Raw genomic sequence first — 27,506 nt, 5'->3', positions numbered from 1 at the left:
CGGCGGCTGTAGCGGCTGGAGCGGCGGCGGAGCCTCTCGACCCGAGCCAGCGCCTCTCCGCGGTGGTATGTGCGGACGCCGCGCTCGCTGAGTCACGGATTATCTGCTCGTCTCCTCGGCCGACCGGGAGCCGCCATGGAGTGCCGCGTCCTGTCCATACAGAGCCACGTCGTCCGGGGATACGTGGGCAACAAGAGCGCCTCGTTCCCGTTACAGGTACCTGCAACTGGCATGCACCCATTATCGGACGGCACGACTCCGACAAGCGGAGCCTGCATGACAGAATTCTTCTTCTTTTTTTTTTGTTAACCCCTTTTAGCCTTTATAAACCTCTAAGCCGCACACATTTAAATGTTGCCTGCACATTTTAATCACACAAAGTTAAGAGTCAAGCAGGAGTCGCTCATCCGCAGATGGATGAGCTGGTTTTATACCGACTGTGGAGATTTTCCCTCATATTCGGTGTTTCTGAGGGTTCTCTGTGAAACAGCCATCCCATCTGGACCAGATGTGGATCGATCCACATCTGGTCCAGGTCTGAGCCACATCTGAACCAGATCTGATCCACATCTGGACCAGATCTGATCCACATCTGGACCAGGTCTGAACCGGATGTGCCGATCCTGCACCTGCAGCTGTTTGTTTATTTGTCTGGAGAGTTGAGAGCTGTCATTGTTCATGAGGACAAATCCAGGATTCCACCGAGTGATCCAGGATTGGTCCCGGATCCTGATCAAACTGATCAGCTCCTGGTCCTGATCGGGAATTGAACCATGCCTCAAGAGTCTTCTCCTGTGCTCATCCTGTCAAGTTGAGATTTGTGCATGTCAAAGGAGAGGGGACCTCTGCTTCAAGTGAAAACGTCATTTTTGCGTTTTTGTTTTGGAAGACTTTAGTGTTCACACAGCAACACCTTGACATTTTACCACAGTGCCATAATCCTGTAAGAATATAGTGACGCTGCACATCCATTTAAAAAGAAAAACCTATTGAAGCTACAAACCGACTCCATCACCAAACATCTAAACTCTTTCATCCTCCATATTGTGAGGATATAAGCTGTTATTTCCAAGGTGAGACTGTTGGTTTTAAAGGGTTAATGAGGTGACTATCAACCACAATAAACCAGAGCAGTCCTGTACTTCGTGAGATTCGTGTAGTTTTCTTCACACTGTTGAGTTCAGCTCGTGATCAACTCAACTCGTGTCCCGTCACGACGTGGAGTCCACTCATTACTTTAAACAGAGGCGATAAAAGCCTCCACCTGAAGGCAGAGTTCCTAAAGCTTTTACACCAAGGAGCCGTAGATTTTGACGCTAAGTGAAAAAGACACGAGGGTTATTAGCTCCTCCTGGCCACGATTTGCCTTTTACGATCTCTTAATGTTGACGATAGCACGACGGCAAACGACTGATTGGCGTCTGTAATCACCTCGCTGGTAACGCTGCTGCTTCTCCTTCAGCGTGAGCGGGTGGAGGCGGCGGCCGGCCTGCTCTCGGGCCCACAGTGGATGTCCCATCACCTCACAACGCGAGTCACTTATTATTGTGAGAAGTTTATTTTTAGCCGGCGCGGCGCTCCAGGATCTATTCTGTGCTTTTTCCTAATGGCTGCTGGGCTTTCAAGCATGACACTGAGGTTCAGCGCCACACTAATGTTCAACTTCTCCGCCTGTTAAGGCCTGTTTTGTACCGGCTCAGGTTCAAGTGTTGTCCCCCCAGGGTAACGCCTTTTTACCCCAACAGTGGCCGATAACAAGCCTCCACTGTGCCCACGGTGGTCTGCTTTAACTTCAGTCAAGAGTGTGTGTTTATACAGATTATTGATCTGCAGGGGGAAAGGAGATGCTGGAGCAACACTTAATGGCAACAAAAATGTTCATTGGTATTATTTTATTTTTTTAAAGCTTGCAGCCGCAGTTATTGATTCAATTAGATTTTATTTATATAGTAATAATCACCTCATAGCTGTTTTCAGCTTGCAGCTTTACATCCTGAAAAATATGGAAGGAAGACGAACAGGTGGAAAGAAAAAAAAAAATCAAAACCCACTTCAGAGCGACATTCACAAGTCAAAGATGTCTGTTTGCACCGGGTTGGATCAGAGAAAAAAAGGACAAAAATAGAAAACAAAGAGGAAAAAAAATTGAAAAATGGAAGGACAAAAATAGAAAGGACAATCATTGAAAATAAAAGGACAAAAATGGAAAAATTAAAGGATGAATGGACAAAAATAGAACAACGAAAGAACAAAAATAGAAAAGAAAAGGACAAAATAGAAAAATGAAAGGACAAAAATAGAAAATGAAAGAACAAAAATAGAAAACAAGGACAAAATAGAAAAATGAAAGGACAAAAATAGAAAATGAAAGAACAAAAATAGAAAACAAGGACAAAATAGAAAAATGAAAGGAGAAAAATGAAAGAACGAACTTAAAATGAAAGGACAAACATTGAAAAGACAAGGATATAAATAGGAAAAATAAAGGACAAACGGGAAAATAAAAGGATGAAAATAGAAAACAAAATGACAAAAAGAAAAATCAATTGAAAAATCAAAGGATGAACAGATAAATGAATGGGCGAACTGAGAAAAATAGAAAACAAAAGGACAATATTGGAAAATGAAACGACAAGCATCAAAAAGAAAACGGCAAAAACAGTCTGTGGCTTCATTTACGCCACAAGTAAAACAGATTTGTTTTTCATTTTCGTTTCAGAAAAGTTTTGCGGTTACAGTGAAACAGTTAAAAAAGATGCCCGTTTCCATGGAAACAACATAAGCACTGAAAACGATGTAGTTTTCATGCCAGGCCAGGAGTTGACGCTGTTGGTTGTTTTTGTAATGAAAGCACGCACATGCAGAAGACAACAATATGCTGCGAACGTTGACGACGGGAGAACACAGACGTTCTGGTGGACAGACGAGTTTTTAGAAATGAGAAGAAGTTAGTGATGGCAGGAAGAGGCAGCGTAGCGGCTGGTGGTGATCCATGAGGCTCTCCACTACGTCAAAGTGTCATACAGATGCCTTTTCAACTGTCCTGCCATTCATTTTTTCTCAACACTGCCCCCCCAGGGCCACTGATGGTACTGCAACATTTACCTTTAACTCTCCGTTTTCAGCAGTCACAATAGTGAGTTACAATAAAAATCTGAATTTCTCAGGCAGACCTGCAGACTATCTGTACCACATGTCTTGACCTTGACTGGTCTTCCGTCGTTTCGGTCCCTGTCCTCGTCATGTATAATCCCACCCACAACTATATTCGTGATTGAATTGACTTTTGTATGTACGTTGGGATTTCTCAGTGTCCTCTTGAGAACATCAGATCAGTCAGGCAGAATATCCTTTGATTGCCTTCATTTTCTAATTAGTGGTTCTCTTATTGGTTGTGTTGTGGTTTGAACCCCTCAGGATGTTTGGCTCTCACGTTTAGAATGAGAAGGGATAATGTTCCTGTAAGGTGTTCAGAGAGGGACAGACTGCACCGGCAGTCGTCTGGTCGCTGATGAAGGGCTCGTTGACAAAAAAAAAAAGCCAACAACAAGCTGGCTGTGTGTTGAAATTAGAGTGAGAGAGAAAAGCCACAGGCCAGCAGGGAGTTACTCTCACCACTCAGAGTACCAGCCGTGAATCAGCGGGTGTTAGTGATAAGGGATGATACGACGGCGATGATGATGATGATGGTGAGGAGGAGGAGGAGGAGGATGTCAGTGAGTGTGCCGGGCTTTCCTCTCTCTCTCTCTCTCGGTGCTGTCAGGACGAAGCGGTGGCCTATGAGCAGGCAGCGCTCCCATTGGTCCAGGCAGGATTCCTCCTGGAGACGTCACTGGAGACGGAGACAGTGCTGCAGCTGTAGAGCCCAGACACATAGATCCACATGAAGACACATTCAACAGCAGGCAAAGGGAAGAAAATGGAGATTCAGAACAAGTTACCTCATAACAGCACATCAGGCCCAGGTTAAGAGGTTGTTTTACAGTTTCTCTCTCTCCAGGAAATAGATCTGACGTGTGGCGCTCTGATAACTTGGGGTTTAATATTCAGCTTCCGGGGTTAAGCTGAGATCTGGGTGTGATGGACAGTGACTTGTTGATCATATCAGGGGCAGAGACAAACCAGATCCAGGTTGAAAGGCTTTATGTAACCAGGAAACATCAGAGTTCAGCGAAGTAGCATTATTATTGGTGCATTAATGAGATGCAGCCTATTAAAGAGAGTTCAGCCTTTACTGGCCCAAAGGACAGACGCTGTTAAAGCCACGTCTTGTATGAACCCTGGGATGTGGACCGGCGTCTGCTGGGAGGAGGCCGGGGGACCAAAGCCCAGACCTGGTCAGGAACACCGGCGCTCTCGTCCTTTGTGCTGCGTTGACCAAGCGCCGTGAGAACAGCAGCATGATGGGAATGTTTACCTCCAACATGTTGTTCTGGGTCTTAATGGGGTAAAGAAACAATAGACTCATGCAGGTCAAGCTTTACGTGCTTCATTATGCCTCTTTTGAAGTTTCCCGAGGCAATCGTAACCTCTGACCTCCCAAAATCCAAAACGTGACTTGAAGAGATGAAACGTTGCGTGGACAAGTGAAACAATAATGGCACAGCAGGGGAACACTGGTCTTATCCGCCTGTCGTCTGAACTGTGTTTCCTGGACGCCTGCAGCACTCGCCGTAGCGTTGAAAAACATTTTCAAGGTCAGAGTTAATGTCTAGCGTGTGGAGTGTGTGGAGAGTGTGGAGTGTGTGGAGAGTGTGGAGTGTGTGGAGTGTGTGGAGAGTGTGGGGAGTGTGGGGAGTGTGGAGAGTGTGGAGAGTGTTGAGAGTGTGGAGAATGTGGAGAGTGTGGAGAGTGTGGAGTGTGTGGAGTGTGTGGGGAGTGTGGAGAGTGTGGAGAGTGTGGAGTGTGGAGAGTGTGGAGAGTGTGGAGAGTGTGGAGTGTGTGGAGTGTGTGGAGTGTGTGGGGAGTGTGGAGAGTGTGGAGAGTGTGGAGTGTGGAGAGTGTTGAGAGTGTGGAGAGTGTGGAGAGTGTGGAGTGTGTGGGGAGTGTGGAGAGTGTGGAGAGTGTGGAGTGTGGAGAGTGTGGAGTGTGGAGAGTGTGTGGAGAGTGTGGAGTGTGTGGAGAGTGTGGAGTGTGTGGAGTGTGTGGAGAGTGTGGAGTGTGGAGAGTGTGGAGTGTGGAGAGGGTGGAGTGTGGAGAGTGTTGGAGAGTGTGGAGTGTGGAGAGTGTGGAGTGTGGAGAGTGTGGAGAGTGTGGAGAGTGTGGAGAGTGTGGAGTGTGGAGAGTGTGGAGAGTGTGGAGAGTGTGGAGTGTGTGGAGAGTGTGGAGTGTGTGGAGAGTGTGGAGAGTGTGGAGAGTGTGGAGAGTGTGGAGAGTGTGGAGAGTGTGGAGAGTGTGGAGTGTGTGGAGAGTGTGGAGTGTGTGGAGAGTGTGGAGTGTGTGGAGAGTGTGGAGAGTGTGGAGAGTGTGGAGAGTGTGGAGAGTGTGGAGTGTGTGGAGAGTGTGGAGTGTGTGGAGTGTGTGGAGAGTGTGGAGAGTGTGGAGAGTGTGGAGTGTGTGGAGAGTGTGGAGAGTGTGGAGAGTGTGAAAAGTGTGGAGTGTGTGGAGTGTGTGGAGAGTGTGGAGAGTGTGGAGAGTGTGGAGTGTGTGGAGAGTGTGGAGAGTGTGGAGTGTGTGGAGAGTGTGGAGAGTGTGGAGAGTGTGGAGAGTGTGGAGAGTGTGGAGTGTGTGGAGAGTGTGGAGAGTGTGGAGTGTGTGGAGTGTGTGGAGAGTGTGGAGAGTGTGGAGAGTGTGGAGAGTGTGGAGAGTGTGGAGTGTGTGGAGAGTGTGGAGTGTGTGGAGTGTGTGGAGTGTGTGGAGTGTGTGGAGTGTGTGGAGAGTGTGGAGAGTGTGGAGTGTGTGGAGAGTGTGGAGTGTGTGGAGAGTGTGGAGAGTGTGGAGAGTGTGGAGAGTGTGGAGAGTGTGGAGAGTGTGGAGAGTGTGGAGTGTGTGGAGTGTGTGGAGAGTGTGGAGAGTGTGGAGTGTGTGGAGAGTGTGGAGTGTGTGGAGTGTGTGGAGAGTGTGGAGAGTGTGGAGTGTGTGGAGAGTGTGGAGTGTGTGGAGAGTGTGGAGTGTGTGGAGTGTGTGGAGTGTGTGGAGAGTGTGGAGTGTGTGGAGAGTGTGGAGAGTGTGGAGAGTGTGGAGTGTGTGGAGAGTGTGGAGAGTGTGGAGTGTGTGGAGAGTGTGGAGAGTGTGGAGAGTGTGGAGAGTGTGGAGTGTGTGGAGAGTGTGGAGAGTGTGGAGAGTGTGGAGAGTGTGGAGAGTGTGGAGTGTGTGGAGAGTGTGGAGTGTGTGGAGAGTGTGGAGTGTGTGGAGAGTGTGGAGAGTGTGGAGAGTGTGGAGAGTGTGGAGTGTGTGGAGAGTGTGGAGAGTGTGGAGAGTGTGGAGAGTGTGGAGAGTGTGGAGAGTGTGGAGTGTGTGGAGTGTGTGGAGAGTGTGGAGTGTGTGGAGAGTGTGGAGAGTGTGGAGTGTGTGGAGAGTGTGGAGTGTGTGGAGAGTGTGGAGAGTGTGGAGAGTGTGGAGTGTGTGGAGAGTGTGGAGAGTGTGGAGAGTGTGGAGTGTGTGGAGAGTGTGGAGAGTGTGGAGAGTGTGGAGAGTGTGGAGTGTGTGGAGTGTGTGGAGAGTGTGGAGTGTGTGGAGAGTGTGGAGTGTGTGGAGTGTGTGGAGAGTGTGGAGAGTGTGGAGAGTGTGGAGTGTGTGGAGAGTGTGGAGAGTGTGGAGAGTGTGGAGAGTGTGGAGTGTGTGGAGAGTGTGGAGAGTGTGGAGTGTGTGGAGAGTGTGGAGAGTGTGGAGAGTGTGGAGAGTGTGGAGTGTGTGGAGAGTGTGGAGAGTGTGGAGTGTGTGGAGAGTGTGGAGTGTGTGGAGAGTGTGGAGAGTGTGGAGTGTGTGGAGAGTGTGGAGAGTGTGGAGTGTGTGGAGAGTGTGGAGAGTGTGGAGTGTGTGGAGAGTGTGGAGAGTGTGGAGAGTGTGGAGTGTGTGGAGTGTGTGGAGAGTGTGGAGTGTGTGGAGAGTGTGGAGTGTGTGGAGTGTGTGGAGAGTGTGGAGAGTGTGGAGAGTGTGGAGTGTGTGGAGAGTGTGGAGAGTGTGGAGTGTGTGGAGAGTGTGGAGTGTGTGGAGAGTGTGGAGAGTGTGGAGAGTGTGGAGAGTGTGGAGTGTGTGGAGAGTGTGGAGTGTGTGGAGAGTGTGGAGTGTGTGGAGAGTGTGGAGAGTGTGGAGTGTGTGGAGAGTGTGGAGTGTGTGGAGAGTGTGGAGAGTGTGGAGAGTGTGGAGTGTGTGGAGAGTGTGGAGTGTGTGGAGAGTGTGGAGAGTGTGGAGAGTGTGGAGTGTGTGGAGAGTGTGGAGAGTGTGGAGAGTGTGGAGAGTGTGGAGTGCGTGGAGTGCGTGGAGAGTGTGGAGTGTGTGGAGTGCGTGGAGAGTGTGGAGTGTGTGGAGTGTGTGGAGAGTGTGGAGAGTGTGGAGTGTGTGGAGAGTGTGGAGTGTGTGGAGAGTGTGGAGTGTGTGGAGAGTGTGGAGAGTGTGGAGAGTGTGGAGTGTGTGGAGAGTGTGGAGTGTGTGGAGTGTGTGGAGAGTGTGGAGTGTGTGGAGAGTGTGGAGTGTGTGGAGAGTGTGGAGAGTGTGGAGAGTGTGGAGAGTGTGGAGTGTGTGGAGAGTGTGGAGTGTGTGGAGAGTGTGGAGAGTGTGGAGAGTGTGGAGAGTGTGGAGAGTGTGGAGTGTGTGGAGAGTGTGGAGAGTGTGGAGTGTGTGGAGAGTGTGGAGAGTGTGGAGTGTGTGGAGTGTGTGGAGTGTGTGGAGTGTGTGGAGAGTGTGGAGAGTGTGGAGAGTGTGGAGTGTGTGGAGAGTGTGGAGTGTGTGGAGAGTGTGGAGAGTGTGGAGTGTGTGGAGTGTGTGGAGAGTGTGGAGTGTGTGGAGAGTGTGGAGAGTGTGGAGTGTGTGGAGAGTGTGGAGTGTGTGGAGAGTGTGGAGAGTGTGGAGTGTGTGGAGAGTGTGGAGAGTGTGGAGAGTGTGGAGTGTGTGGAGAGTGTGGAGAGTGTGGAGTGTGTGGAGTGTGTGGAGAGTGTGGAGTGTGTGGAGAGTGTGGAGTGTGTGGAGTGTGTGGAGAGTGTGGAGAGTGTGGAGAGTGTGGAGTGTGTGGAGAGTGTGGAGAGTGTGGAGTGTGTGGAGAGTGTGGAGAGTGTGGAGTGTGTGGAGAGTGTGGAGAGTGTGTACTCGTATCTGGAAGCAGATTCTTCGATCTCAAAGTCACAGTCATTCTGAAAGAACAAAGAAGTCGTTCACACAGTCGCTCCTGCCCAATTAAATCAAGTCATTCACATAAAAATTGACTGAGCACGTGGAGGAGCACACAACCGAGTGTGTGTGTGTGTGTGTGTGTGTGTGTGTGTGTGTGTGTGTGTGTGTGTGTGTGTGTGTGTGTGTGTGTGTGTGTGTGTGTGTGTGAAGCGTGAAGCTGCTCATGACATGTGTATGGCTGTATACTGTTAGTTATCATTGTGTTTATTTCTGAAATCACTCCTGAATCACAATCCTAAAATGCACTTTGTCGGATTTCCTCCTGAAGTTTTGTCTTGTTTTCTCTCTCTCTCTCTCTCTCTCTCTCTCTCTGTCTCCAGGTTTTAGGCTTCGAGGTGGATTCAATCAACTCAGTCCAGTTCTCCAACCACACAGGTGAGACAGACGAAGCTCTTCTACTCTTTGTTTTTTTTGTTTTTGTACAGAAAGTTGATGCAGAAAACAAATAACTTCATCCAAAGTGGGAAAAAAAACAAAAGTAACGGGTGAAGCTGGACGAACAGGACAAACACCCAAAGTGTTTGTTGTGTCAAATTGAATTCCTGTAAAGCGTTCCAGCTCAGTTCAGGTCTAATATGTCAAACCCCTCCAACAGGAGTAACCGCGGCGTTATTGGATTGTTTTGGCCCGGGGCGGAGGTCTGCATCATCCCTCTGTGTCACATTTTCTCATCACTCCGCTCTAATTGCCCGAGCCGTTGGGTGAATAATCTGCTCCGTGCCGTCGGCTCGTGCTCGTCGTTCAAGGCCAACTTGGAAGAATGAAGCAGCTGCGTGCTGTGAAAACAAACACCGACTTACAGCTGAGGCTTGTGGCTTTGCAGGGGGGGGGGGGGGGGGGGGGGACACAAGAGATTCTGGGAAATCCTTGGGTTCCGACAAAGCTTTGGATAAAACTTAGACGGCTCCTCTACTCTGTTATCTGCTTGTTTTATGAGCCTCTTAGAGATCAGGTCATTACGTGGTTTGTATTTGAACGTGGAATCCAATAGACTAAACAGCTGCCACCAACCAGCGGGAGACGCTATATATTAACGTCGGCGTTTTATGGCCCTTAAAAGGAGGCTGGTTGCTTTTCTTTGGCTCCGTTTAAGAACAAGGAGGCTGAAATCCACAACATTTGATGAGAGCGGTCGGCCTCAAAAGCTTCGAGGGAAGAATTAGCACAGGAGCAACGATGCTAAGATAATGAGGTGAAATAAATCTTCCTGCCAAGTCATTCCTGTGGAACAACGTATCAAGACTATATAATAAAACAGAAAGAAAGTTAGAAATTTGGAAACATGAATAAAACATCAATGATTGTGATATGATAGGATCAGTGATGCTGGTAGCGTGTTAATTAATAGCGCGTTACTCTCGTAAAAGCACTTGTTTCAGTAACTAGTAATCTAACGCGTTACTATTTCTAAACCAGTAATCAGATTAAAGTTACTGGTCCAAGTGACTGTGTTGCTATCATAGTGTCCAGAAGGACCAGTTTCTTGTTTACAAAGCCGCTTTATTGTTAAACAGAACCGTCCTCCTCCCAATAGAAACAGACGCTGCAGCTCATCTGCCCCGCCCCCTTCTCCACTCTCAGCCAATCACAGGCCAACTCACTCTAACGGTGCGTTCAGGGAACACACAAGAATTGGAACCAACCATCGTCATCGATAAACCTTAACATTGCAATAAACCCCCTCTTTTTAAATCAATTAATCAATGACAGACTTTATTTATCCAGGAGGGGAAAATAACGTCTCATAGAGCAGGCAGTGCTAATAAATAAATAATGTAACAACATCTCTGGGTAAATAAATACCAGTAATAGTAAAATGTGATCATAAAAGCGTGAGTCAGATATAAATACAACAAAGAATGAAGGTCAAAGGTTAAATATGAATAAACAAGGTGCAGGAGGCAGGGTCAGCAGGTTTTATGTTCAGACGATGGGGGGTGGTGGCAGCTGCTGAAAGTAACTAAAAGTTGCTTTTAATCTAGCCTAGTTACTTTTAAATACAAGTAATCGGTGAAGTAACTAACTTACTTTTCAAAGGAGTAACTGGTAATCAGTAATGGGATTAGTGTTATAAAGTAACTGGTGATGCTGACACCATAGTTATGTGGTCGTGATACAATCCTGACCTGTACCAACAATGCTGAACAACAGTCTGCTGAGTGAAGCTCCTCTGCTCCACCTCAGCCTCCGTCACACTCTCTCTTCATGCTCACTTCACATCTTTTGCTGGGATCCTTCTTTTTTTTTTTTTGCATCATAGTTGTTGTTACAGTTTAAATGCGACTTCTATCAGACTGCCGTGTGAACGTGATCGGACCCGGCGGGTTCGGCCTGTTGATGTTGACGCTGTTGATGGAAGTAAATATAGACAGCACTCCGGTCAGCACCAGGGTTGCCAGATCTGACTCACTGTTTCCAGCCCAAACAGCATAAAAACCCACACTCCTCAGTTAGAACCAGCCCAAATCTCAGCCTGTGTACCGATCATGATAAAAACCTAAAACTGTTAGAGGTGTCATAAAGAACACAACATAAACGCACAAATTCACACAATAAACAAAGTTTCAAGGTAAGAGTTTTGCCCCCCCAGTCGGGGGGTACCCGACATGTGGCAGCGCTGGTCAGCCCGTGTAGATCCGGTTACAAGTGGTTGTTTAATAATAGTAGGAAAAAAGAGAGCCGCTTCCTCCAGCGCTTATCGGTGACGTCAGTCTCAATTCCACTACAAAGCAGTCGCACTTAGAAAAATATCTGCATGGGAACTACATGTGATGGAATAGACCAGTGTTTTTCAACCACTGTGCCGCGGCACACTGGTGTTCCGTGAGATCTAGTCAGGTGTGCCGTGGGAAATTATCCAATTTCACATTTTTTTCTAAAACAACATTTGCTCTCACAGCCGCTGTCAACTGTGAGAGCAAATGTATAAGTAATGTATAAATACTGTGGCGAGCGCCGCGGAAGAATTGCTCTAAGTCGAGATTCTAGTCTGCTAGCTGAACACCAGAGACTTTTATTTTGACATGACAACACGCAACCGGAACTTCATAACAGGATGAGACTCCACACAACACATTTCTCACTCCTGGTTGCACACCAACATCCAACAAACCAAACTAGACGAAATAATTAGCTAACTGAACCGAGGAACAAAAACACAACACAAGCACAAATCAACACACAACAAGCCCGACAATAACCCTCAATAACCTCCGGCAACACATAACCTGAACTCCCATCATGCCCTGCAGCGACCAACTCCATGATGCTACAATACTCTTCACCACTAGAGGGCAGCACAGAACTTTGCCGGTGAAATGAAACTTAACAGAGTCAGTGTGGTTAATCTCCACCTCCTGCTACCATCTTGTATCAAAGTACTGTGTCAGTGACAGTGATGGAGAAGTTTTAGAAAAGGAAGAATGTGAACCAGGATCTCAGCTCTTCATCCATCAGGTCCAGGTTTCACACTGAGGGAGGCACTATTAAAAAAAGACATTGGGAAATACTTTTTTCAGTATTTATTTGATTCCTGTTGTTAAAACTTTGATGAGAATGACTTTATATTGTTAATAGAGGCTACAGAGTTTCACATGTTAACATTTTCGGGTGGTGGTGGTGTGCCTCCAGAGTTTTCCAAAGAAAAAAGTGTGCCTTGGCTCGAAAAGGTTGAAAAACACTGATCTAGACAGCTCCCAGAACAATCTGTTGTGAATTAGATCAGAGTTCGACTCTCCCTGTCAGGACCAACAAACACCTCTGGAGTTATTGATATGGAATATACATTTTGATATTAACATGAGAATTGGATCTAAAAACCGAAATACATGGTATTGAATTGTTGATTGTTTTAATATCGTTTAATAATCTCGCCACTTTTTAACTCATCTTTGACTCTTTACTCTTTTAAAATCCTAGTGAACAAGATCCTCTGTGGTGAAAGCGACTCCGCCATGTTACGTGCGGATGTGATAGATCTGTTGTTGTTCATATCTCCATACAAATTGCATGACCTTTCGCACTCTCATGTAGCAGTTACCTCTGGATCGGTCTAATCGGAGGATCCAAGTTCCCATAACTTCCCTCCTCTAATTACGGCCTGAAAAGGTCAGTGCCTTCTGATGGATGATGGCGTGATTTCGACACTTGTAAGTAGGCTTGAAGCCACCCAGGTGAGCCGCTCGCTCTTTATTTTCCACACTGGAACATAACCCGTGGAGAGACCGACCTGTTAGGATGTTGCAGACCAAGTGTAAACATGAGTGGAGCCCGGTGGCAGAGACAGACGCAGAGACGGATGCTTTCTATTAGTGTTTCAGCTTGTTGCTTGTTATCACCTCAACCAGCAACGTTTACCCCCCCCCCGTCCCCCCCACCGGTAACCTCTTTACACAGACGTGCCTTTACCTGGTTTAACCAGTATTTTGACATTGCATATGCTTGCTCCATGTGGAATTCTTGCTTTGGGTTTTTAAATTTTTTTGTAAAAGTGACTTGAATGGGCTGTGTTGTATTTGGCGCTATACGAATAAAGTTGAATTGAATTTGCAATGGGTTTGCATTCCGTCTCAACACTCCTTAGCACAGGGGTCTCAAACTCATGAATTGGCCGGCGGGATGATGTTTTGTGGCCCGGCCCCCACCTCGATATGAAAGTGTGATAGTAGTGTGGCCTGCAGCACAGCGTGGAATGAGCAGCCACACACCAGTGAACTCACTACATGAACGAAGCAACAAAAACACAACACAACCATTACCAACACTACCAACCTAATATAACCCCCAATAATGACATCCAAAACACCACAAACACAAACTCCCATAATGCATTGCAGCGATGAGGTCCGTGATGCTACATATTGTTAAAATAGTGGATGTATGCGGGAGATCTGGGTTTTCAGAACCATGAGTGTGAGTGCTGCGGCTTTCAATGTGTTTTAGTTGTTGTGTAATTCACCAGTATTCAGAGTTAAGAGAGTTTATGTCGCTCTGTGGCTGTGGGCGTCGGCATGAAGCGTCGTTCCTCCACACGTAGAGACGATCGTTACTCTCATGCAGTATTGGTCATCTCTGCCTGTTTGCACACACTGATGGTTTTGTTGCCTGGATGTATTGAAATGTGGAGCTCCACAACTCCAAGGTCTTCCAACGGACGACCGCGGAGCTGTGGCCCGTTCTTCGTACCACTATTGTTACGTAATGAGGTTACATCCCTGCGTCGTTCATGACATTTGACCGTACGCTCTGTAGAGGGACCGACCAACGCACTTGTTCTGGGGGGGCTTTTCCTTACCGTACCGTACTGTATGGCCCACCAGCTCAGGGATGAACTGCAGTAGGACCGACTAACACAGTTGTTCTAGGTTTTGCCTTACTGTACCGTACCGTACGGCCCTCCGGCTCAAGGATGAACTGCAGTAGGACCGACTAACACAGCTGTTCTAGGTGCTTTGCCTTGCCTTACTGTACCGTACCGTATGGCCCCCCGGCTCAGGGATGAACTGCAGATGGACCGAGGCTCAAGGAGCAGCAGAGGGACCAAAGAGCAGTAGGTTGTCGACCCTGTTGAAGACATTGAGAGTCTCAACTGCTTCCTGTCAAGACTAGTGTGTGTCAGATATGTGAGAAGAAGTGCTGCCAAGTCTCTGACAACAAGGAGAAGCAAGAGGAACCGTGTTCATGATCTTCATTCAAGGTTCCTTTCATGTCCACAAGAAACCAGTAAAACTGTCAATAATGACCTTGGAGGACTGTTTGTACAACTTTTATTGTGGAAACCCTGATGTGGCCCAGCCTCACCCAGACTCTGCCTCCAGTGGCCCCCGGGGGAACTCGGCTTCAGACCCCTGATTTAGCATGGAGCATGGAGCATGGAGCATGGAGCATGGAGCATGGAGCATGGAGCATGGAGCATGGAGCATGGAGCATGGATCATGGAGCATGGAGCATGGAGCATGGAGCATGGCTCGGACTTTCCTGCTGAGCAGTTAAACTAATGATCAACATCCGGTGTTTCGGATTAACCGGTTTCCCTGTTAACTGGCGACCATCTCCCTCTAGCACCCCTTATTGCTGTGTTAAACAGATGTTAAAAAAAATCTATTGAATGTTTTACGGAATAGTGTGTAACCACATTTGCTATTAACTTTCGAAGTGTTGTATCTTTTTTTTGATCTTTATTTTAACATCTGCTGTTGCTCGTCCCAACGACCAACGCGGAAAGGAAGTTGGTCACCAGTTACGAGGAAAACCTGTTATTCATAAACACCAGCTGGTTCCAGTGTCTCTGATGATTTAGGTGCCGGTGTTGTACGAACTACCTTTCCCCTCCTCTTGATATTTGCTCAGAATATAAAGTGTGTTCATTTCTGAATCTCCATATCTCTGTCTTAAAACTCGTGTTTGACGTCTGCCACACAGAAAACACAGGAGGTTGTTTTAGTTTCTGTGTATTTTGCAGATGGAGGCCCGTGTGGATCTATTTTGAGGCGTGTGTGGGAGTCGGAAAGAGTTATCTGAATACAAGGAGAACACAGCTGTCATGTCGGGCTTGTTAGCTGTTATGGGTTTAGGGTTAGAGTGAAGGTGTTGCCCCGCCCCTCCTTGGGCAGTTTGAAGTGAACAGGTTTATATAATCTTGATCGACTCCATCATCTGCATTTCTGTGTTCAGCTTCCATTGATTGAGGATGTGCATTGATTGGTCGGTGCAGACTTCCACCACAGAGTGATGGAGAGGCTTGAGGAAAAGATTGAGTCGTCTTTAGCATTTAGCCAGAGTCTTTTTGCAGACATCATCAAAATGTTGTTTTGTTTTTTTTCCCTAAACATGTCTCCCTGAACTTCATCTCACTAGGCTTTTGAAGTAACCTTGAAGACTGAAGTACTCAAAGGGCAGATTGGTGATGCAGCTGAGGAAGATGTCAAGATAAAGAAAGGTCTCCTTCAAAGGAAAACAAAAAAAAAAGTGGTGTGAATTCCTGAGAGTGACTTCACCAGGAGAATGTGATGACTCGATGACTCGACGGGCCGATTAATCAGACCGTGTGTCCTGGCAATCCAGCCCTGGCAGGAGGAGAGGGTGTAGTTTTGGGGGACATATTGAAGAAGACATTTACATCTGAGAGGGCGAGCGAGGGAAGGTGAACGGAAACGAATCGCTGACGGAGGAAAGAGGCAGAGACACGACGCAGCAGTAAACACCAGCAGACGCCTTGAACTGCGACAGCAACGTGTGATGACGACAGAGGTGGCTCCTATCTGTAGGCCTGCCTTCATTTCCCCTCCCCTCCTATCTGTAGGCCTGCCTTCATTTCCCCTCCCTCTCTCTCCCTCTCTCTCTCTCTCTCGCAGCGCTCTGACTGCTCATTTCTTTTTCTTAGCCCCTTTGGCTTTTTCCAGGCTTGTTGCTAAGCAACCACAACCCCCCCCCCCCTCCCCCCCCCCCCCCCCAAAAACCACGTGACCTGACTGTGACTCACCTGAAGCTGCGACATCGACGGCCTGCAGCAAATATGTCGTACGCAGACAGACGTGCAGCGCCGCACGCCTGCTCTGGCATTCACAGCACATCCAGAGATTCCCACACACACAGGAAGCAGGCGGTGACGGTCTGAACGTGTGTGTCGGAGGTCTTCCTCCGCGTCCACAGCCTTCCACGTTCCACTAGGTTGGCCACGTTCTTCTCTCCCAGTGCTTCTGTAAATACAGTCAAACTTGTGTGATTGCGGAAGTGGACCTGCAGTACGACCTGAAGTCGTCCATCTTGAGGTCGGGGTCAGGCACGGTCCACTGCGACCTGAAACTTCAGGCCTCATTTACGCCACGTTTTCACGTGAAAACGCAAAACTTTCGTTGTGTTTTTTTTTGTGTCCGTTCACAGTCCAAAACACTCCCAACTTCATCTCTGTCGAGAAGTTGCGCCTGGTCACGTGACCACGGTCGTAGTCAATAGTTCTGCTTCTGTTCAAGAAGGATTCATTCATACTGACAGGCAGTGTGCTCCACTCTGACCTCGACAGCTCCTCTCTTGTAAAGCCATTTACTTACTAAAAACATTTACTACCTTCATCTGGAACATTTACTACCTTCATCTGGAACATTTACTACCTTCATCTGGAACATTTACTGCACCTTCATCTGGAACATTTACTACCTTCATCTGGAACATTTACTACCTTCATCTGGAACATTTACTACCTTCATCCGGAACATTTACTACCTTCATCCGGAACATTTACTACCTTCATCCGGATCATTTACTACACCTTCATCTGGAACATTTGCTACCTTCATCTGGAACATTTACTGCACCTTCATCTGGAACATTTACTACCTTCATCTGGAACATTTACTACCTTCATCTGGAACATTTACTACCTTCATCCGGAACATTTACTACCTTCATCCGGAACATTTACTACACCTTCATCTGGAACATTTGCTACCTTCATCCGGAACATTTACTACACCTTCATCTGGAACATTTACTACACCTTCATCTGGAACATTTACTACACCTTCATCTGGAATATTTACGACCTTCATCTGGAACATTTACTACCTTCATCTGGAACATTTACTACCTTCATCTGGAACATTTACTACACCTTCATCTGGAACATTTACTACCTTCATCTGGGACATTTACTACCTTCATCTGGAACATTTACTACACCTTCATCTGGAACATTTACTACCTTCATCTGGAACATTTACTACACCTTCATCTGGAACATTTACTACCTTCATCTGGAACATTTACTACACCTTCATCTGGAACATTTACTACCTTCATCTGGAACATTTACTACACCTTCATCTGGAACATTTGCTACCTTCATCTGGAACATTTACTACACCTTCATCTGGAACATTTACTACACCTTCATCTGGAACATTTACTACCTTCATCTGGAACATTTACTACCTTCATCTGGAACATTTACTACACCTTCATCTGGAACATTTACTACCTTCATCTGGAACATTTACTACACCTTCATCTGGAACATTTACTACCTTCATCTGGAACATTTACTACACCTTCATCTGGAACATTTACTACCTTCATCTGGAACATTTACTGCACCTTCATCTGGAACATTTACTACACCTTCATCTGGAACATTTACTACCTTCATCTGGAACATTTACTGCACCTTCATCTGGAACATTTACTACACCTTCATCTGGAACATTTACTACCTTCATCTGGAACATTTACTACCTTCATCTGGAACATTTACTACCTTCATCCGGAACATTTACTACCTTCATCCGGAACATTTACTACACCTTCATCTGGAACATTTGCTACCTTCATCCGGAACATTTACTACACCTTCATCTGGAACATTTACTACACCTTCATCTGGAACATTTACTACACCTTCATCTGGAATATTTACGACCTTCATCTGGAACATTTACTACCTTCATCTGGAACATTTACTACCTTCATCTGGAACATTTACTACACCTTCATCTGGAACATTTACTACCTTCATCTGGGACATTTACTACCTTCATCTGGAACATTTACTACACCTTCATCTGGAACATTTACTACCTTCATCTGGAACATTTACTACACCTTCATCTGGAACATTTACTACCTTCATCTGGAACATTTACTACACCTTCATCTGGAACATTTACTACCTTCATCTGGAACATTTACTACACCTTCATCTGGAACATTTGCTACCTTCATCTGGAACATTTACTACACCTTCATCTGGAACATTTACTACCTTCATCTGGAACATTTACTACCTTCATCTGGAACATTTACTACACCTTCATCTGGAACATTTACTACCTTCATCTGGAACATTTACTACCTTCATCTGGAACATTTACTACACCTTCATCTGGAACATTTACTACACCTTCATCTGGAACATTTACTACACCTTCATCTGGAACATTTGCTACCTTCATCTGGAACATTTACTACACCTTCATCTGGAACATTTACTACACCTTCATCTGGAACATTTACTACACCTTCATCTGGAACATTTACTACCTTCATCTGGAACATTTACTACACCTTCATCTGGAACATTTACTACCTTCATCTGGAACATTTACTACACCTTCATCTGGAACATTTGCTACCTTCATCTGGAACATTTACTACCTTCATCTGGAACATTTACTACCTTCATCTGGAACATTTACTACACCTTCATCTGGAACATTTACTACCTTCATCTGGAACATTTACTACCTTCATCTGGAACATTTACTACCTTCATCTGGAACATTTACTACACCTTCATCTGGAACATTTACTACCTTCATCTGGAACATTTACTACACCTTCATCTGGAACATTTACTACCTTCATCTGGAACATTTACTACACCTCCATCTGGAACATTTGCTACCTTCATCTGGAACATTTACTACACCTCCATCTGGAACATTTACTACCTTCATCTGGAACATTTACTACACCTTCATCTGGAACATTTACTACCTTCATCTGGAACATTTACTACACCTTCATCTGGAACATTTGCTACCTTCATCTGGAACATTTACTACACCTTCATCTGGAACATTTACTACCTTCATCTGGAACATTTACTACACCTTCATCTGGAACATTTACTACACCTTCATCTGGAACATTTACTACCTTCATCTGGAACATTTACTACCTTCATCTGGAACATTTACTACACCTTCATCTGGAACATTTACTACCTTCATCTGGAACATTTACTACACCTTCATCTGGAACATTTACTACCTTCATCTGGAACATTTACTACACCTTCATCTGGAACATTTACTACACCTTCATCTGGAACATTTACTACCTTCATCTGGAACACTTACTACCTTCGTCTGGAACATTTACTACACCTTCATCTGGAACATTTACTACCTTCATCTGGAACATTTACTACACCTTCATCTGGAACATTTACTACCTTCATCTGGAACATTTACTACCTTCATCTAGAACATTTACTACACCTTCATCTGGAACATTTACTACACCTTCATCTGGAACATTTACTACCTTCATCTGGAACATTTACTACCTTCGTCTGGAACATTTACTACCTTCATCTGGAACATTTACGACCTTCATCTGGAACATTTACGACCTTCATCTGGAATATTTACGACCTTCATCTGGAACATTTACTACCTTCATCTGGAACATTTACTGCACCTTCATCTGGAACATTTACTACACCTTCATCTGGAACATTTACTACCTTCATCTGGAACATTTACTACCTTCATCCGGAACATTTACTACCTTCATCCGGAACATTTACTACCTTCATCCGGAACATTTACTACACCTTCATCTGGAACATTTGCTACCTTCATCCGGAACATTTACTACACCTTCATCTGGAACATTTACTACACCTTCATCTGGAACATTTACTACACCTTCATCTGGAATATTTACGACCTTCATCTGGAACATTTACTACCTTCATCTGGAACATTTACTACCTTCATCTGGAACATTTACTACACCTTCATCTGGAACATTTACTACCTTCATCTGGAACATTTACTACCTTCATCTGGAACATTTACTACACCTTCATCTGGAACATTTACTACCTTCATCTGGAACATTTACTACACCTTCATCTGGAACATTTACTACCTTCATCTGGAACATTTACTACACCTTCATCTGGAACATTTGCTACCTTCATCTGGAACATTTACTACACCTTCATCTGGAACATTTACTACCTTCATCTGGAACATTTACTACCTTCATCTGGAACATTTACTACACCTTCATCTGGAACATTTACTACCTTCATCTGGAACATTTACTACACCTTCATCTGGAACATTTACTACCTTCATCTGGAACATTTACTACACCTTCATCTGGAACATTTGCTACCTTCATCTGGAACATTTACTACACCTTCATCTGGAACATTTACTACCTTCATCTGGAACATTTACTACACCTTCATCTGGAACATTTACTACACCTTCATCTGGAACATTTACTACCTTCATCTGGAACATTTACTACACCTTCATCTGGAACATTTACTACCTTCATCTGGAACATTTACTACACCTTCATCTGGAACATTTGCTACCTTCATCTGGAACATTTACTACACCTTCATCTGGAACATTTACTACCTTCATCTGGAACATTTACTACACCTTCATCTGGAACATTTACTACCTTCATCTGGAACATTTACTACCTTCATCTGGAACATTTACTACACCTTCATCTGGAACATTTACTACCTTCATCTGGAACATTTACTACACCTTCATCTGGAACATTTACTACCTTCATCTGGAACATTTACTACACCTCCATCTGGAACATTTGCTACCTTCATCTGGAACATTTACTACACCTCCATCTGGAACATTTACTACCTTCATCTGGAACATTTACTACACCTTCATCTGGAACATTTACTACCTTCATCTGGAACATTTACTACACCTTCATCTGGAACATTTGCTACCTTCATCTGGAACATTTACTACACCTTCATCTGGAACATTTACTACCTTCATCTGGAACATTTACTACACCTTCATCTGGAACATTTACTACACCTTCATCTGGAACATTTACTACCTTCATCTGGAACATTTACTACCTTCATCTGGAACATTTACTACACCTTCATCTGGAACATTTACTACCTTCATCTGGAACATTTACTACACCTTCATCTGGAACATTTACTACCTTCATCTGGAACATTTACTACACCTTCATCTGGAACATTTACTACACCTTCATCTGGAACATTTACTACCTTCATCTGGAACACTTACTACCTTCGTCTGGAACATTTACTACACCTTCATCTGGAACATTTACTACCTTCATCTGGAACATTTACTACACCTTCATCTGGAACATTTACTACCTTCATCTGGAACATTTACTACCTTCATCTGGAACATTTACTACACCTTCATCTGGAACATTTACTACACCTTCATCTGGAACATTTACTACCTTCATCTGGAACATTTACTACCTTCATCTGGAACATTTACGACCTTCATCTGGAACATTTACGACCTTCATCTGGAATATTTACGACCTTCATCTGGAACATTTACTACCTTCATCTGGAACATTTACTACCTTCATCTGGAACATTTACTACACCTTCATCTGGAACATTTACTACACCTTCATCTGGAACATTTACTACCTTCATCTGGAACATTTACTACCTTCGTCTGGAACATTTACTACCTTCATCTGGAACATTTACTACCTTCATCTGGAACATTTACTACCTTCATCTGGAACATTTACTACACCTTCATCTGGAACATTTACTACCTTCGTCTGGAACATTTACTACCTTCATCTGGAACATTTACGACCTTCATCTGGAACATTTACGACCTTCATCTGGAACATTTACGACCTTCATCTGGAACATTTACGACCTTCATCTGGAACATTTACTACCTTCATCTGGAACATTTACTACCTTCATCTGGAACATTTACTACCTTCATCTGGAACATTTACGACCTTCATCTGGAACATTTACTACACCCGGCTCCATTAGCTTCTCATGGACGTAGTTCAACAAATCATTAAGAACTTCTGACGAGCCGTCCAACAATTTGAAAGTCTTTTGCAGTATTTCCTTGACCATAAGTCACATTTTGTTTGGTTGTTTGACTCCTCCAACGACTCATAGTTAAAGCTGTACGGTCCATACCATCTGTGACCACTAGATGTCAACCTATTACAACAGAAAGCCGCTACTTTAGCATAGAAAAAAAAAAAATCCTTACTGTCATGGACATATGCATGTAATCGACCGGCTGCACTTTTCTGCACTTTTCTGAGTGACGCGTCACGTGGTGCGTTCGCTGACAGATGGGAACAGATGTTCATTTACACGGGCCCGTGACGGGGTCGTGAGCGTCGTTACACCACCCACTCTGGTCTAATGCCAAATTCAGTTAGATATGGTCAATCAGAAACGAGTGTTTACATGACTGGATTTTAATCCGATTACCGACGGTCCATTTAACTGCGTCTCTTCCGTCTCCTCGTAGGACCAGCAACACGGTGGCTTCCCTCCCAGGGAGCCTTGTGAACATGATGAGAATGAAGCGTGTCATGTCTCTGCAGGTTATTCCCACTGGAAAGGCCAGGTGTTGACGGCAGACGAGCTCCACGTCCTTTATGAGGGAATCAAACTGAACAACGTGCACCACTACGACTATGTCTTAACAGGTAGATGTGACACCTCTTTCCTCAAATATTTATTTATTTATTTGTTTATATATTTATTTATTTAAAAAAAGTTTCACTATTGCATGTTTAAAACACAAAAAGATGCTAAAAGTTCAGCTTCTGAGGAAATTTTAGAAACACATGTTCATCTTGAGTGATTGAATTCAACTTCTCCTGAGAGGAACAGTCGACAAAAGAGAAACACAGGTACGAAAACGGAGAAAAACTGCAGCGAACTGAAAGTAACAAGCCGCTTTCAGCCTCAGACGTTCGCAAGTTTTTTATTTAGATTCTGTATTTGTTGGTTTTGTCTCAACTTGAGGTTGTTTTTTCAAAAATATTTGAATGTACATCTATTTAGTCAGCATTTTCCATTCATCAGAAGTTACGCAAAACATGAACGTATCACTCCACTGATGGTGTGTGTGTGTGTGTGTGTGTGCGTGTGTGTGTGTGCGTGTGCGTGTGCGTGTGCGTGCGTGCGTGCGTGTGTGTGTGTGTCATCAGGGTACACCAGAGACACGTCCTTCCTGGAGATGGTGGTGGACATCGTTCAGGAGCTAAAGAGGGCGAACCCCAACCTGGTGTACGGTAAGAAATACAGCCAGCAGTGGTTTGGACAGAGTGTGTGTGTGTGTGTGTGTCCCACACACTCCTGTGTCTCACTCTCACTGTGTGTGTGTGTGTGTGTCTTTTCAGTGTGTGACCCCGTCCTTGGCGATCATGGATCAATGGTGCGACCTCCGGCAGTCGATCGTCCCTGTGTGCTGCTCAGCCGAGTGTTATTGTTATTGTTATTGTTGTTGTTGTTCCAAAGATTTTTTTTTAAGTGTGTGTGTGTGTGTATGTGTGTGTGCAGTACGTTCCTCAGAATCTCTACCCGGTCTATAAGAACAAGGTGGTTCCTGTTGCTGACATTATTACTCCGAACCAGTTTGAGGCTGAGTGAGTCTTCACTTTTAATTCCCTTTATATTGATCTTATCTTGTTTTTGTTTCATGTTTCTGTGTTTATCGGCGAGACGTGACATGCAATCTGTATTTTATGAATAACATGGTGTAGAAGCAGAGTATGAGTGAGAAGCACAGGAGCTGCTCAAACCACTGTAATGTGATGTGACTTCTGCCGTTCCCTCCGTTCACTTCAATTTAAGCCTCGACTTGTTTTTACACATTATTCAGAGGATGTAATGTTTGTTTTCCTGCCCTGATGGCAGCAACAGTCCAGGATGAAATGCTTTGTGCTTTATTGTTGAGTTACATTTCAATGGAAACGTGTTAAAATTTTCCTTGAAATTCCTGGAGTTGACTGGGGAAGAAGCCATTTATACCCGCTGTGTCAAACATAAGGCCCGTGGGCCAAAACCAACATGCAACAGGCTCCAATCCGGCCAGAGCAACAGAGAAAATGGTAAACATTTCAAAGAAAACGTTGAGTTTTGATCAACTTTGTTCAGAGTTTTGAAAACAGGCATTGTTGCTGCCAAGGGAGATTTTGAAAAAACATCCAGACTGCAGAAGCGATAGGAGTAGTTATGTCTCCACCTGCTGGTGGTTCAGTATATCTGCAGTGTCACGGTCACATTCCAGATGAATCTATAAATTCTCAAGCCTTTATGAAGTTCTTTACACTAAAAAAAAAACCCAAAACATACAATCAGTAGGTCGTGTAAAACAAACTGAAATGTCAGGACCGTAAAAATCCACCAGGAGGATAAAAGTTGTTTTGAAAGCAGATTTTAGCAGCACTAAAAGGAATAAAGTTAAAATAAATACCACGAGGAGGCGGATCATGAGGTCATCGAGGGCTGGAGAGGCGGACTGGACCACTGCAGGTCTACAAGAGGCTCATGAAAATCATGACAGCCAAGATAAACAACAAGAAATGACAAACAAACAATGAGAAACAACCATCTGTTATGATCTGTTGTCCCCCAGTGGGTCTAACAGCTGCGTCGCACCACAGAGGAAGAGGAAAACAACAATGTTGTGATGAGTGGAAGATTAAAACCTCATTACGGTCGCTTGTGTTTCAGGCTCTTGACCGGGAAGAACATCAGCACAGAGAAAGACGCCGTGGAGGTAAAAGAGTCCCTCCGTCTCCCGCTCCTCCTCTCCGCCTCTTTAGACGCCCCGTTCAGGCTGCGACCCGCCCCGTGTGTGTTTCAGGTCATGGATCTCCTCCACGCCATGGGTCCCGACACGGTGGTGATCACGTCCTCCGACCTTCCCTCCAGACTGGGCGACCGCTTCCTGGTGTCGCTGGGCAGCCAGCGTCACGGTGGGTGGAGCCCGTTCACCCGCCGCCTCGGCCGTCTGACCGTGACCCTGATGCGTCGGTGTGGCTCGTTTGTCTCCTTCAGTTCGTCCGGACGGCAGCAGGACGACGCAGAGGGTGCGAATAGAAGTCCCCAAAGTGGACGCCGTCTTCGTGGGGACCGGAGATTTATTTGCCGCTATGCTGCTAGCGTGGACGCATCACTACCCTAATGACTTAAAGGTACACACACATACACACACACACACACACACACACACACTGCATAAAGACAACAGTGTCACTTCCTCCTTTGTTTTGCTCCCAGACGGCCTGTGAGAAGACTTTCTCAGTGATGCACCACGTCATCCAGAGGACCATATCTTATGCTCACGGTAAGGAGACGACGTGGCGCCTGTCCACACGAGAACGCCGTTTCACGGAAACTCACCGTATTGGACCGATTATCCACACGGGGCCACCGTTTTAGTATTTTAACACGAGTCCCAGAGTGGGGAAATTCTAAAACGCCGGAAAGGCTGTGGGGAAACGATGATGTCACACCTCCATCCCCACTAATAACCATGACAATCACAAGCCACATGCTCCAGGTGGCGCTGCAGAAGCTCCTGACACTCGCAGGATGAGCAGCAGGAGCATAGACCTCTATAATTCAATACTATATAAAGTCTACGAGCAGGAGTCTACTTCTATATTTCTATGTTCTCCATATCTTCTTGTGCATTTTTGGTGTATTTGGGCAGTCACAGCGCCCCTAAAGGCCTGGCATGTGTACTACATGCCCTCAGGCGTTGTGTTGAGCTTTGTTCATAGTGACGTGTACACACAATTGTTTTCCTTGTTTTGCCTCGTGTGGATGTGGCCTCAAAGCTGTGGTTTACACACACACACACACACACACACACACACACACACACACACACACACACACACACACACACACACACACACACACACACACACACACACACACACACACACACACACACACACACACACACACTCTGACATGTTTCCTGGTGTCTCAGAGCTGGCAGGTCCGGGTCGGAGGCCCAGTCCGCCTCAGCTGGAGCTGCGGATGGTTCAGAGTAAAGCGGACATCGAGGACCCCGCCATCGTCACGGAGGCCACGGTCATTTCCTAACGTTCCTCCCATAAGACACCTCCACCATGAGACACTCCCACCATGAGACTTTCATCACCATGAGACACTCCCACCATGAGACACTCCCACCATAAGACACTCCCACCATGAGACACTCCCACCATAAGACACTCCCACCATGAGACACTCCCACCATAAGACACCTCCACCATAAGACACTCCCACCATGAGACACTCCCACCATGAGACACTCCCACCATGAGACACTCCCACCATAAGACACTCCCACCATGAGACACTCCCACCATGAGACACTCCCACCATAAGACACTCCCACCATAAGACACTCCCACCATGAGACTTTCATCACCATGAGACACTCCCACCATGAGACACTCCCACCATAAGACACTCCCACCATGAGACACTCCCACCATAAGACACTCCCACCATGAGACACTCCCACCATAAGACACCTCCACCATAAGACACTCCCACCATGAGACACTCCCACCATGAGACACTCCCACCATGAGACACTCCCACCATAAGACACTCCCACCATGAGACACTCCCACCATGAGACACTCCCACCATGAGACACTCCCACCATAAGACACTCCCACCATGAGACACTCCCACCATGAGACACTCCCACCATAAGACACTCCCACCATGAGACATCCCCTCACCATGAGACACTCCCACAATGAGACTTTCCTCACCATGAGACACTCCCACCATGAGACATTCCTCACCATGAGACATCCCCTCACCATGAGACACTCCCACCATGAGACATCCCCTCACCATGAGACACTCCCACCATGAGACTTTCCTCACCATGAGACACTCCCACCATGAGACTTTCCTCACCATGAGACACTCCCACCATGAGACTTTCCTCACCATGACACATTCCACACCATGAGACATCCCCTCACCATGAGACACTCATCATTAGACACTCCCTCCATTAGAGACTCCCACCACGAGTCACTCACCATGAGACACCTCCACCATGAGACACTCACGTCGTCCTCCTCACCCGCCAACCTGCCAACAGTGTAAACTCCCCTTTAGTCCCTGGTGTCCCTGAAACTAACCCCGACCTTGATGTGATGGTGACCAAAGCTAAAGGCCTCTTCATAGTCCAACAGGAGGGAGAACACCGTTCACCACCTGGCGTCAGAAAAAAAAATCCAGGACATTTCGTCCTCTGAGAAGAAGCTGCGCCAACTTGTAGGCCACGCCCCTTTAGCACAGACCACGCCCCCTCGTGGCTGTTGAAGGACACACCCACTAAGTTCAGTTGCAGTGCGTTTGCATAAGAAAAAAACAAACCCACTGGCGGAGAGAGGAGTGTTGAGTTGGTAAAAGAGGAGGAGGGAGAAGAAAAATAGAAGTTCCTTTGTCCTTCTGGAGTATGAATAGGTCTTTAGCCCCTCCCCCCTACATTTCCCAGAGCTCCGCCCCCAATTGTCCCGGAGACCCATCTTGAAAATATAACAAAGGAAAAAAAAAAACGCACAATGTA

The 27,506-nt window shown here is 45.8% G+C and overlaps 1 protein-coding gene across 1 annotated transcript; it reads left to right on the top strand.

The window, feature by feature from the left end:
• Positions 1-112: 112 nt before the first annotated feature.
• Positions 113-26,118, top strand: pdxkb (pyridoxal (pyridoxine, vitamin B6) kinase b). The gene is made up of 11 exons (XM_080507966.1): positions 113-216; positions 8,649-8,703; positions 22,483-22,587; positions 23,095-23,178; positions 23,287-23,321; positions 23,447-23,532; positions 24,623-24,668; positions 24,756-24,867; positions 24,950-25,086; positions 25,172-25,238; positions 25,893-26,118. The coding sequence occupies exons 1-11, from the start codon at positions 136-138 to the stop codon at positions 26,006-26,008; spliced, it is 924 nt and encodes a 307-aa protein (XP_080364092.1). The 5' UTR covers positions 113-135; the 3' UTR covers positions 26,009-26,118.
• The last annotated feature ends 1,388 nt before the right edge of the window (positions 26,119-27,506 follow it).

This window comes from Blennius ocellaris, assembly GCF_963422515.1.
Source record: "Blennius ocellaris genome assembly, chromosome: 13".
NCBI classification, from domain to species: domain Eukaryota; kingdom Metazoa; phylum Chordata; class Actinopteri; order Blenniiformes; family Blenniidae; genus Blennius; species Blennius ocellaris.
Note: the sequence above shows the minus strand (reverse complement) of the source record. Positions and strands in the feature narration are given on the sequence as shown.